Consider the following 13,230-nt stretch of genomic DNA (forward strand, 5'->3'; position numbering starts at 1 on the left):
TTGATTGACAATGAAGCAATGGACTGACTTTTGAGAAACACATCAAGTTCAAGATGACTTGTCTATCTATCTCGTCTCCGACGGACGAGATTTAAAGCCACGAGCTTACTTGCTCTTGCCGGTCCCAATTGACACCAATGCCTCTTATAAACTGGTGATTTGATCCTCACTATGACCTGATCAGCCGGTCTAATGTCAACATAGGTGGCGTTGGGTAAATGTTCGTATTGCACGTGTGGAATGAGATTCGTAGAACAAATTGTAAGAGAAAGTTAATTAATAACACTGACGGTAGTTTAATAGAATATTTTTAGCTCTTGGATCTATTGAGAAAGAAGATCACTATGCTGTGGTCGTCGATTTTCGTATAGAAATTCAGGTAGTATTATATTAAATTACTACCAGATGTACAGAATAATTGCTAATAAAAACAAAAAGAATCAATCCCGCCTTTTCCACTGTATAATGTCAGCAAGCCGAAAACCTTGAAGCTCTCTCTCAAGTCTCACTCTTACTTCGCTCAAGAGAACGAAAATCCTAATCGCCATTGAAGACCTTAAGAAAGAGATTTGGGAGCTCTGATTCGATCTTCTCCATCTTTTCGTACGTCTCATTTGCCACTTCGAACAAAATCAACTGGTCTCTGCAGCAATGGCCTTCTCTATTTGTCCCAATATCTCCATTAAATTTCCAGAATTCAATCGAAAAAAGGTGTCTTTTTTACACTGTTAAGATGATTTTGAGTCTGGTTTTAGTTTTGGATTTTGGTTTTGATTTTTGTTGGATTGACGATCGTTTGCTGATTTTGCAGTTCGGGAAATCGTTTGGTTCTTTTCGATGTGATTTCAGAGTTGTTGTTGCTTCTTCTTCCTCGACTGTTGAACAATCTTCGAGCTACATACCTGCAGCTCCGATTCTTCTCCCTGAAGGACCATGGAAGCAGGTGTTGAACTTTTGTAATGTTGTTTTATTATATTTGATTTGGCTATGAACTAGGGTTTTAGTTGAAACATAGCTCGTATTAAATCTATTAGATTTGTTTTATAATTATTTTGTTGTATGTGTTGTGGCTAGATTCCAAACCACACACAGAAACCGATTATTGAAATTAATCTCTTCTAACACCAAAGCAATCAATTCCAACAATCAAACCCCAAGAAATGTGTTGCAAAGCAAATATAAGAAAAATAAAGAGAATAAAGAAATGAACACAACCACAACACAAGATATACGTGGTTCACCCACAGTGGGACTACATCCACGGGTAAGCCGGCAAGTAAAAATCCACTACTCAAGGAAGAAATTACAAGTATACTTACCTTCAATTCTCCAGTGAAACCCACCAAATCTCTACACCCAACTCTAGTAAGAGCCCAAACAAGAAATTGATTCCACTCCCATTGTCACAAACCCACAACAACAATTTGTAGATCACCCTCAAGTACCTTGAGCTTCTAGATTTTACAAGAGAAGAAGAAATACATACATAGAGACTTAGTGATTCCTCACACTCTGTAACAAAGAGAAAACCCCTTTCTAGAGAAACCCTTTTTATGCACAACAACTACCATCCAGGAATCCCTTTTGTTTCTCATAAACTAATGAAATGACATTACCCAAAATACCTTTGGACAAAACCCATTAACCTTAAGAAACAAAAGAATGGTGATTTTATATCACCAAACCCAATAATATGTAATGTTTGCTTGAATGCTTGAAAATTTCACTTTGATGTGTTGGAAAAATAAATCAAGTCCGAGGAAGAGTACAAAGGCATAAAGAAGAAGAAAATTTTGAGAGACCACTTTGGCTTCAATGCTAGATTTAATGACATCTTTGAAAGAGATTTCATCTCCCTTCTCGTAAAACTCGTGAGTGCACAGAGAATTTTGGACAAACCGTTTCCAGGAGACGATGAAGCCCATTTGCAGCCTGAATCACCCTTATGATCACAGATATGCCCAATTTATTTTAAGGAAATTAGAACAATTGAACTTAGCTTTTTTTGGTTTGGTTGGGTCCGTCAGTCCTAATTAACAACCCTTCATGCACACACCAACCCAACTAATGGTTGGGTGATGCTTGCTCGCACATTTTAGGGTTGGAACCGAACCAACATGCCCATTCACACCCTATTAATGAGGAGTCAGATCCGAACTGACACACGCTTAATATAATGGACGATCGGAGGGATGAGATCGATCCAATCCCAGTAGTTAACAATTCAACTATCTGAGTGACACGTCACTCGTGGCAAATAGAAAATGCCTTTCAGCTCCTCTTGACGATGCTCGAGCGCAACATGTACCTCGAACATTTCTAACCCCCACAATTGAACAATTAAGAATAGATGGTGAGCTGCTACATATAAGCTTGGGGGATGGTCTTTATTTGTCCAATGTGGGGACTAAAATTTAGAGGGAAAACCAAATTTTCTCATTCTTTTTGGAAATTTCTAAACTCCCACCGAATGTTTCCCATAAAAAAGCTCTCCACCAAAGGACTAAACAAAGGTAGTGAGTTCAAGTCTCCTCCAATGGGAAAACTAAACCTCAACTTTATTTTGAAATACTTATTTATTCAAAAAAAGTTTAATTTTTTTTAAACACTTAATTATTTAGAATAGATCCTACATGATGGAGCATAATTGATAAGGGCTTACAAGCTCCCCAATCATGGTAGTTGGCAGACCTCATTCCTTGGTTCCGTGAAATTAAGAAAAACATCCTGATAAGATTTTCCTATTTTCTTCATTTAGTATTTTAATTTGTGTTACTGCAATTTTTTTATATTCTAAGTGTTTCTCAAGTCTTTCTTCAATAACACAGCTCGTGCAATTGTGTGAAATGCTATGCTAATGGATGCTATTGGAAATAGTAGTTTTTTTGTTTTGTTTTTATTCTATGTAAGGGCATTTATGTCTATTCACACTTTAGATAATATATATATATATATCTGTCAAGCTCTCATTATGAGGCTTGCCAATTAGTTTTCTAAATTTTTCTTGGTGTCAGCACAACTCTAGAGGACGTCCTACTCTCTCTTTGGGTTTTCCTCTATTCTCTTTTCCTCCTTTCTCAGAATCCCTGGATTTTGAGACCTACTAACCTAGCCGCAACTTCATTAGAAAGTCTCTTCTTCGGGGTGTTTTTTTTTTTTTGTTGATTCATACCCTCTTTATCGCATGTTGTGATAATTTTTTTTTTTTCTGGGGGGACATGTTGCGATTCTATGCTGTGATTTTTTATGCCCTTCAATAGGGTTTTTTCTCTTAACCTTTATACTATTCTGCTGTATTTTTGGACCCACGATAGCAGCAGTTTGCTGTATTAGCATCCATGACAGCAATCAATCTTGCTTGGAATCATACGACAACAGTCTGCTTTGTTTTTGGACCTACGATAGCAACAAGTTGATGTATTAGCATCCAAGACGGCAGTCAATCTTGTTTAGGGTCATGTGTCAACAACCAACCTTATCTGGGAGACTTCGGATTCAAGTAAAAGAATTATGGGGGCTACGTGAAGCCGTTCAAGTCAGTCAACTTTCTGACCTACAACGGCAATTAGGGAGTTATTTGTAGTGATTTTTACTTGGCCCTTTGGTTACCTTTTGACTGCAATGATCTCCCTTCAAACCAAAGTTTCCATTATTTTGCTCGCAATAAGCAATGACATCGCATCAAGAGACCAAATACTCCAATTCCATCCTTAGAGCATACCTCTCAGCACAATGCATTACTAATGCCCTTTTAGATGGTAGGAATTTTTAGTCCTGATCTCGGTCAATTAGGCTTTATTTGGGGAGTAGAGGAAAATCTGGATAGTTGTTGGGAATCATTAATAAACCACCCCTTACTGATCCCAAAATTGAAAAACGGGAGATTGACAAACTGCACTATCCTTGGATGACTCTTTAACTCCATGGAGCAGCACATCTACACCATATTCATGTATTATGAGACTTTTCCTTCATTATAGTCAACTTTCACTCATACACATACGCATGCTCGGAATGACTTGAGGATCTACAAGCTTTATTGAGACATCGCTTAGGCTACCCAGGGGATTCAGAGTGTAGCTAACTACTTTGGATTCCTACAGTCTCGTTGGGAGGAGCTCTCTCACTATGAGACTAGACTAGACCTTCGCTGTTAGTATGGTCAGTTAGTTCATGCATACCTCATGCACTTCTCATCTTGATGCTGTTTATTGTGTTCTTCGGTACTTGAAGTCTCGTCTTGGTCTTGGGCTTTTCTACTCTTCCACTGCTCAACCACATTTGTCCTACTTCACTGATGCTGATTCTCTTATAGATAAGAGATCTACCTTTGACTTCTGTACTTTCTATGGTGGTAACTTGATCTCATGGAAAAATAAAAAACAAAATGTGGTTTCTCGCTCCTCTGCTGAAGTTGAGTATCATGCTATGGCCCTTGGTACTTGTGAACTTATTTAGCTTAGATCCTTGTTGATGGAGTTAGATTTTTTGGTCTCTGGTTCTTCAACTTTGTTTTGTGATAATAAGTCTGCCATCATGCTTGCTTTTGACTCAGTTTTTCATGAAAGAACCAAGCATATAGAGGTTGATGTTCACTTTCTTAGGGAGAGAGTTCGATTCGGTGTCTTCAGATAATCTTTGTATCCTCTTCAGAACAACTTGTTGATATGCTTACGAAGTCTATTGGTCCTTCTGTTACTAACTCTATCTTGGCAAGCTGGGTTTAGTTGATATATTTGCCCTAGCTTGAGGGGAAGTATTGGAAATAATAGTTTTTTCTTGTTTTTATTTTATGTAAGGGCATTTATGTCCATTCACACTTTAGATAATATATATATTTGCCAAGTTCTCATTACGAGGCTTGCTAATTACTTTTCTAAATTCTTCTGCTGCAACTATATAGGTAAACGGGGGAGTGACTGCTGCGAAGGGATTCAAAGCTGCAGGCATGTATGGTGGATTGCGTGCTAAAGGAGAGAAGCCCGACCTTGCACTTGTGACATGTGATGTTGATGCCATATCTGCAGGTTAGAGTTAATTTTTTCAAGGTCCTTTCTGTTTTCTCATCTTGAGAAGTACCAATTTATGAACTTATAGTTTCTTTATAAATAATTATCTTTTCCAAATTCTGAGTATGGTATTTTATTCTGTGCTTGTTACAACTCCCAAGCACTACATGGAGACATGTTGTGTAAATGTTCTTAACTGGTTTGTGTCCATTTGTTCTCAGGGGTTTTTACGACAAATGTGGTTGCAGCTGCACCAGTGATATACTGCAAACATATATTAGACAGCTCAACAACGGTAAGTGTTGAAGGTTTTGTTTATATGATTAGGTATTTGGTAGAATTTCTCCAGTTAGATGGGTGGGTGAGTGCGTAGTCTGAGCATCACATGTAATTAATGATGGAAATTTATAAATTGGACATAAGTACAGAATATGAACTTGATTGGATTATTGCAACCAACCAATCAACGTTTTTTCACTTACTCTGCTGAATGTTTTCTGGTTGTCTAGGAATACGGACCACATAGTATCCCCAAGCAAACTGTAGAAAGATATATTATTACGTAAATATTAGTACATAAGAGCAAAACATAGAGAAAAAATCAGCTGCATTAATAGAAAATTGATAAAGCTTTCGACACACATTGGACATGTGAGTTTGATACGGAAACTCCATAAGAAGACGAAGTGTACTTTTACTTGGCTGATGACTTGGTTAATTCTGTTGCTGGAATTTTTTTATTTTTATCTTGCTAATGCTGTGTTGAATGCTGTGTTGACTTCTGAGGCTACATTAAACCATTTTGTTTTTCAATATCTTGATATTGTACTCCAAAAATTTTCTTCTCCACAGGCCCGTGCAGTGTTGATAAATGCTGGTCAAGCTAATGCTGCAACAGTAAGTACATCTATCAGTGTTGCTAGGTCTTGTATCTATGAGACAAGCACCAAAAATAACGAGTTCCATTACATTCTATGTCAGCTTTTGGATTCTTGAAAGAGAAGAGTGCTATGTGGCTAAGAAGACTTTCCCATTTGTTTCAGGGTGATGCAGGTTACCAGGATGCTACAGAATGTGCAACTGCTGTTGCTAAGGTATTTAAAAAGTAGGTTGTAGAATGCCCCATCTTATACAGATTGGATATATTTATATCTGCCATTCTAAAGTCTTTCTATTGTAGCTTCTTCAATTTAGTGCGGAAGATGTGTTGATTGAATCTACTGGTGTAATTGGTCAAAGAATAAAGAAGGTAAATGTGGATAAAGTGTATATGAGTTACTATTATTGGATTTTTTTTTCTTCTGATACTGGACCTGAACATGCTACATTATTTAAAATCTCCAGCCGGATAGTTTACCATCAGAGTTGTTTGACTGGTCATCAATCTTGCAATTTACTTCTACTATTTTCTTTTGAACAAATGTAATTGTAATTTGCTATGCATTTGTTTTTTGCAGGAGGCTCTTCTTAATTCACTCCCAAAGCTAGTTAATTCACTGTCATCAACTATTGAGGGGTACAACTCTTGTTCTCTCATTTAACCATTAATTTGGCAGGTTGGCTTGCTTCCTATGAATGAGGAAACAAGGCTTGAATTTTTTTATTTTTTCCACTTTGGAACCGCAATGATATTTAACTTTTTTTCTTTCTCCCCCCACCACTCTTTTCTTCCTTATTGATAATTTGATATTAGAAAATCATTTAGTGTTTGAAATAATTCATTAACATTGCAAACTTGTTCTATTTTTTTATTTATTTATCACTTTCAATATAGATATATATTTTTTTCTTTCAACATCTTTAATTAAATCGGTTGGTGTGCAGGGCAGATTCTGCTGCAGTAGCCATTACAACGACTGACCTTGTGAGCAAGAGTGTGGCCATTGAGTCTGAGGTCTCTACAATCCATACTATGTGTGCATTCAATCTTCTCAAAGGGAACACGGGAAAAACGAGTCTTTAGGGAATACGGTTCCTATGTATAATGATTATCACTTTATCTATGTGCACCTAAGCAAGCAAAGGACTTGGCTAAATCATTGGACATCTAGGAGTACTGATAAACACCAAATTTTGATCACATTACCCATTCTTCAAGGATCATCCACCTTGTTAGCACGAACAACCAACAGAGCTGACAAGCCTGACCATCACACTAAAAATTCCTGCAAAAGAGAAATTCAACTATATCAATAGTTAACTTAACCAGCAGTTGGGATACCTGGATGGGTCAATATTTTGACTACTAGGTGAACTCATGAATGTTAACAAAGCAGAGTTTGATCCATTAATTTTTTTCTCTTCCATGCCATGTGAGGAGCTTTTTTTCTTTCATTCTTTACTGTAAAAATAGCCAACCGATTTTATTTTCTTCGTTAATGGACACCCAATTTCACAGGTGTCACACATCAAAATTAATTCTTCTGTGAATGGTTTATGTTGCATTTGTTTTTAAAGTTCCAGATTAAGTTGCCATTTTTCTTCGTGTTACCTTCACTCATCGAAATCTAGACCTAACACTTCATGGATAGCAATTCGGTGTCAGTTGAATTTTTTGGCTATTCTGTGAATGGTTTATGTTGCATTTGTTTTTAAAGTTCCAAATTAAGTAGCCATTTTTTTTTGTGTTACCTTCACTACTGAAATCTAGACCAAACACTTCGTGGATAGCTATTCAGTGTCTGTTTAATTTTTTTGGGGGTTAAGTGCCCATGCCACAGGAAAAGTGAACCTCATCTTTTGCTCTTTGATTAGGTTGGAGGGACACGTATAAGAGTTGGGGGAATGGCCAAAGGTTCTGGGATGATCCATCCAAATATGGCAACCCTTCTTGGTGTATGTATTTTTCAATGATCTATTCTTGCATAATTTTTGAAAATACATTTTATTAATTATGTGCCTCATAATAAACTGTTCTAGGTAGTAACAAGTGATGCACTAGTCACCAGTGACGTATGGAGAAAAATGGTACAGATTGCAGTAAATAGGAGTTTCAACCAAATTACGGTGGGTAACAATATTTCTGTTCCTACATAACTTATCTGCTAAAGGCTTATTGATTCTTGATTGATGACTAAAGCAACTAGAGAGACCTTGACCATGATGCCGGGCTTGTGAATAATATAAACCTTAACTGTGAGTCAGAGTTACTAGCTTATCTTCAGGAAATTTTATTATTAAACTTATATAATGATATTGATTGCATTCTAGTATAGGTACGTGACTGTTAAAAAAAGTACTATCAATTTGTGTCGTACTTGTATTTGATTTGACATGAGCCTCAATCGAACTGATAGAAACTGTAGTTTGATATGAAGCTTTATTGATCAATCCAAATTAGGTTCATTATTCTTAGTATGAAATGAATCAAATATTGGTTTTCGATTCTTATAATATATGAAAATAAATATTTTTGCTCAGCATTGTATATCCTTAGTCTTTATAGGTCTTTATTTTATTAGCAATGTTCATAAACATGAATTTTTTAGATGTAATTTATTAATTATTTTTTGGCTTTTAAGTATGTTTCTGTCTTATTCTTTTTATTTTGGGTATTTTCTTTTCTTGTAATCTAGGGTTTACACGATTGCCACTTAACTCACCTAACCATGACTAATTGGGATAATCTACTGAGCCCTAACCATAACTCCACTCAATCTATGGCATCCTGTTGTCGTGATTTATCCCTTCTCCGTAACTGTCCCATTCTTTTTATGATACCATATTTGCCATTTGGATCATTGGTTTATTATTATTGGTAAGCCTGTTTTTAATGAGATCAGTAATTCGGTGCTGGCGGGAATTGAACCCAGGTCTACGGTATCATCACCCATAGACTTTACCAACTAAGGTAGCTGGCACCTACTCCCGGTGCAGTGTCATAATCTTCCTTAAATGTCAGGAGTCTTTAGTTTGATTGATTTGATACAGGAGGAATGCAGTATGATTCAGATAATGGTTTGACATTTCAAATGGTATTCCTTGCCACATTTGCATTATTTCATTATCAGTGGCTATAAAAAACAATGACCTTAATAGCGACATTTTAAACATATTGACATGTATCAGCCTATATGCATGCATATTTATTTATTGGTTGTAATTCCATTTTTCTGAGGCTTTCACTATAATCGATAAGCTTGAGCAAATCAACTGTTGTCCAGTAAACATATTGATATTTGAACATTACTTGCATACACTTATACCTTCCGGTTCACTTATGGAGTTGCTGCAGGTTGATGGAGATACAAGTACCAATGATACTGTTATTGCGTTAGCTAGTGGAATATCTGGATCAACCAAGATATCTTCTTTGGGTAGTCATGAGGCAGGACAACTTCAAGCATGCCTTGATGCTGTGAGTTCTGCACCAATGGACCTGCCTTTAAATATAAGCAATCAAAATTTGAAATGAATTTTTAGTATTTGTCTCCTGTATTGAGTAGAGCTTCTATGATGTTATTTAAGGTAAGTCACATATATAAAACTATTTGATTTTTTTTTCAGGTAATGCAAGGCCTTGCAAAATCAATAGCATGGGATGGAGAAGGAGCAACATGCTTAATTGAGGTCTTGGATGATGAGAACAGTTCTTTTGTCCTGTTGTGCTTTCAACTTATTGAAATCAGATGATGGATTATTGCTTGGTTTGATATATAACTACTCAACATATATAATGATCTACACAAACAATTTTTGGAGCATCGGCAGACACCCATCCAAAAAATTAAGGAGTGTGTAGGCTGACATGCCTCTTTCTTTGAAGTTCTTCTGCCTATAACTTAAAGCTTCAATTATGTCTATCAATTTTGGGTACTATATATCTACATTTAATACTAAACGTCCATTGTCCTGGATGCACCTTACTCCCTACACTGTGCATGTGGGCATGTAGTCATCAATCCTGACAATTCTGTCAGCGCACCAGTTATAGCTGGAAAGTGAAACTTAGTTACCCTACATAAATAATTTTTTTTCTGACCAACAAAATTGTTTTCACAAAGGTTCTAGACTTTAGATCTAGATCAGAAGGTCAAGATCCTCTGAATAGATGAGTTGGTGGGGCTGTATATGGTATGGGGTTTGGGTGCAATAGGATGATGTTATCAGGTCTTTCATATACGTTGGCTAGAGAATATTTAATGTCTAATTAATTAACAATTTATGTGTAGGTCACAGTAACTGGTGCAAACAATGAGGCTGAGGCTGCAAAAATTGCACGCTCAGTGGCATCTTCTTCCCTTGCCAAGGTATGAGCTTCATTACCATTTTTCAGTGCTATCAGCATATTGTTTCAGTTTGTTCTAATTTCCACTTTGTTTTGAAACGTTATATTAGGCTGCAGTATACGGAAGAGATCCAAATTGGGGACGTATTGCTTGCGCTGCGGGCTATGCAGGGATTCCATTTCAACCAAACGAGCTTCGTATATCTCTTGGAGATATTCTGCTCATGGATGGTGGGCAACCACTTCCTTTTGAGAGGTGCGAATGGGCCTAGTTTTGTGCTAAAATTTCAATTTCTTGACAAAATCAAGAAATAACTTTCTCAGCTTTCCAACTTTGATGTTTATTTTAATTTTTTTATAAAAATTTTCCAACATATACCACATATGCATCAAATCTTCTTATGGAATGGTTCTTGACCATTCATGAAAGGAGATGGTATGCTTAACTGCATTGCAGAAGTAAGTTGGGCTTTCCAAGGAGATGTGAAGCTACTAGAGACTAGCATCCATAAGTGCTACCCTGCACTATTTTCTGTTGGCCTTGCTTATCTTATTCCCAAAGATTGTTTATTATTGTGTACAATGAGTTGTAAGTTTATTTTTATGCTTGTTTTTGGTGGTCGAAATGGTTGTTTTAATGCTTCAAATGATCATTTCCTAAAATATCAATGCATGTTCATATGATTCCCATGATGCCTTTTTATAACGTTTGGACGAACTTCTCTAGACTTCCACACGTGTTCCACTTGTTGGAGGGACCGAGATTTTGACTGGTGGGACATTTTAAAAATCTTGTATGCGTACATGTTTTTTTTTATTTTTTATGGGTAAGCTGGACTTGAACCCTCAAAGTTGCTTTGCAATGTGTCAAACCAACTGAGCTAAGGGTCTAGGCCCTTATGTGTACATGTTTGATGTAGCACGAGTTAGAAAATTTTCTATCTTGCATGTATTACATGTGATTGTGCCTACAAGGATTTCCTCAACCTTAGTTCCAGAAGCAACACTAGGAACTTGGCTCTTTTATATCTCTTTCTACACTATCATACTCCTCTATTCTAGTACTGTTCCTTATTCTAAATGCGTGGAGATATTATCAGGGCTGCAGCCAGTGCTTATCTCAGGAAGGCTGGAGAAACGCATGGTACTGTCAAAATCAACATATCTGTTGGTAAGCTTTCGAGACAATACTGCATGCATAAAGCAGATTCATCTCAAGAATAACCCAACCCAACCCAACATGTCTAGTTCAATAATGCTAACCCCTTCGTGTGTTGAAATCGTAAATGAATTTTAGGCATTTGTCTGTTTAGGTGTGTCATTGTGGGGCCCTTCAGGCCTGAATTTGAATTGTATGACTAGTCCGGGTCAGCTCTATTAAAAAATGATCAAAATCCGAGGCCTGGGCCTGGTCCATTGAAACCCCTATCATTTCAAGAAAAAGGTGGGACATTTTCCCCAATGTGATATTGCCATTGGAGCTCTTTCTTTTTCTTGTGTGATTAGTAAGTTGTGGAAGCAATATTCAGTTGGGACTGTATGCTGCTGTCAATAGGTTTGAGTGACTAAACTTGGGTTACATTTTTGGTGTTCATAACTAACAGCCGATGAATCCAAGTACACCTGAATCACATGCATCTAGTAGATCAGCTATGCCGAAAATTTTCCCGGATCAGATAATCATAACATGCTAGCCAATAATTCTTTTGTACAAGTAGAAAAATAAGGTGTATTACATTCAATAAGATGTCCAAAACAGATTATAACATTAAGCCCATTGGTCCAACAACTAGAGTGGCTAGGTTTCAATGAAGCTTTTTTGCTCCTGTTTGTGCATGTGCCATTGCTATTGATGATGTTTGCGCCTCCATTGAAAACAAGGAAATTGAGGTTCTGTGCTTGGAGATTAACAATGGCAATAAATGGCCACCTCTTTGATTATCCACAGTTTTGAAGCTTTGGGTTCGGCTCAGTCGGTCCACTGTTTCAATATCTCAATCACTGTTTACATGGATTATTGGCTATAACAAGATAGCTTTGGATCACTAGCATTTGTAAAACTTCTTTTCTCAAAGTTTTAATGACTTGTATTTTGATTTTTATCTTTTTGTTGACAGGAAATGGGAAAGGAAGAGGGCAAGCATGGGGCTGTGACTTAAGCTATGATTATGTCAAAATTAATGCAGAGTACACAACATAGAAAATATCAACCTGTGCCCGATGAACTAGTACTTCCACAAGGTTTTTGATTGATCCCAAATTGTTTCGAGTTGTTATTTGAATTATTTACACAATTGTGTTTTGTAGGCCTTGGAAAATATTTTCCAGCAATGTAATTTACCCCAAGTCTTCATGGAGAACTAGATTCAATAACTCGATTAGACCAAGAGCCCAACTAAAGAAACCATCATGAGCAAATCTACTTGAAATCATAAAGTTTCTACATCTTTATCCACAACAGTTCCTGATATCTAATGGCATGTGTTTGAGTAGCATTATATTGATTTACGACAAAGTACGACTCCGAAGGACTACATGCAATACAGCTTCAATAGGAATTCAATTCGAAATGAGAGAGAGGAAAGAAAATCTCCAAAGAACCAACCTTTGTTTTTTTTTGTTTCCTTAAATTATCAAGGAGGAGGTGAGGATCTGACAAAATAAGAGGTAGATGAATTGAGGGTACTCGAGTTTTAAACTCATTTTCCATAGAATCAGAATGCTCACACTCAGGAACCTCTCTCTCAGGTCCTTTTATGATCTTGGATATCCGATGACTTTCGCACAAGGAATGGTGAGCGTGGGAAGGTATGGAGGGAAATCTGTGAAGAGAGTTATCGCTATTGTCAAATTATCTCAAAAAACCTTCTCACATCAATGAGTTTCCACCACCGTCGCCATTCTTACCCAATGAAAAAACTTTGAAGCGGGCAGGCTGTTTAAAACTTTTGAAGCAATCCTCTCCATTGGATTACACATGGCATTTTCAAGGAG

The 13,230-nt window shown here is 36.8% G+C and overlaps 1 protein-coding gene across 2 annotated transcripts; it reads left to right on the forward strand.

Moving 5' to 3' along the window:
- Positions 1-445: 445 nt before the first annotated feature.
- LOC147406742 (arginine biosynthesis protein ArgJ family) lies at positions 446-12,696 on the forward strand. 2 transcript variants are annotated; one of them, XM_086434922.1, is made up of 17 exons: positions 446-711; positions 812-943; positions 4,904-5,027; positions 5,231-5,304; positions 5,862-5,906; positions 6,053-6,103; positions 6,190-6,258; positions 6,467-6,525; positions 6,834-6,903; positions 7,764-7,844; positions 7,929-8,015; positions 9,244-9,366; positions 9,516-9,578; positions 10,181-10,258; positions 10,347-10,492; positions 11,337-11,407; positions 12,354-12,696. In XM_086434922.1, the coding sequence occupies exons 1-17, from the start codon at positions 652-654 to the stop codon at positions 12,434-12,436; spliced, it is 1,416 nt and encodes a 471-aa protein (XP_086291048.1). In that variant the 5' UTR covers positions 446-651; the 3' UTR covers positions 12,437-12,696. The 2 variants fall into 2 exon arrangements, with proteins under 2 accessions (XP_086291048.1, XP_086291049.1); XM_086434923.1 differs by lacking the exon at positions 11,337-11,407.
- The last annotated feature ends 534 nt before the right edge of the window (positions 12,697-13,230 follow it).

The sequence above is a fragment of the Akebia trifoliata genome, chromosome 3, assembly GCF_017979445.1.
Source record: "Akebia trifoliata isolate Shusen 1 chromosome 3, ASM1797944v1, whole genome shotgun sequence".
NCBI classification, from domain to species: Eukaryota; Viridiplantae; Streptophyta; class Magnoliopsida; order Ranunculales; family Lardizabalaceae; genus Akebia; species Akebia trifoliata.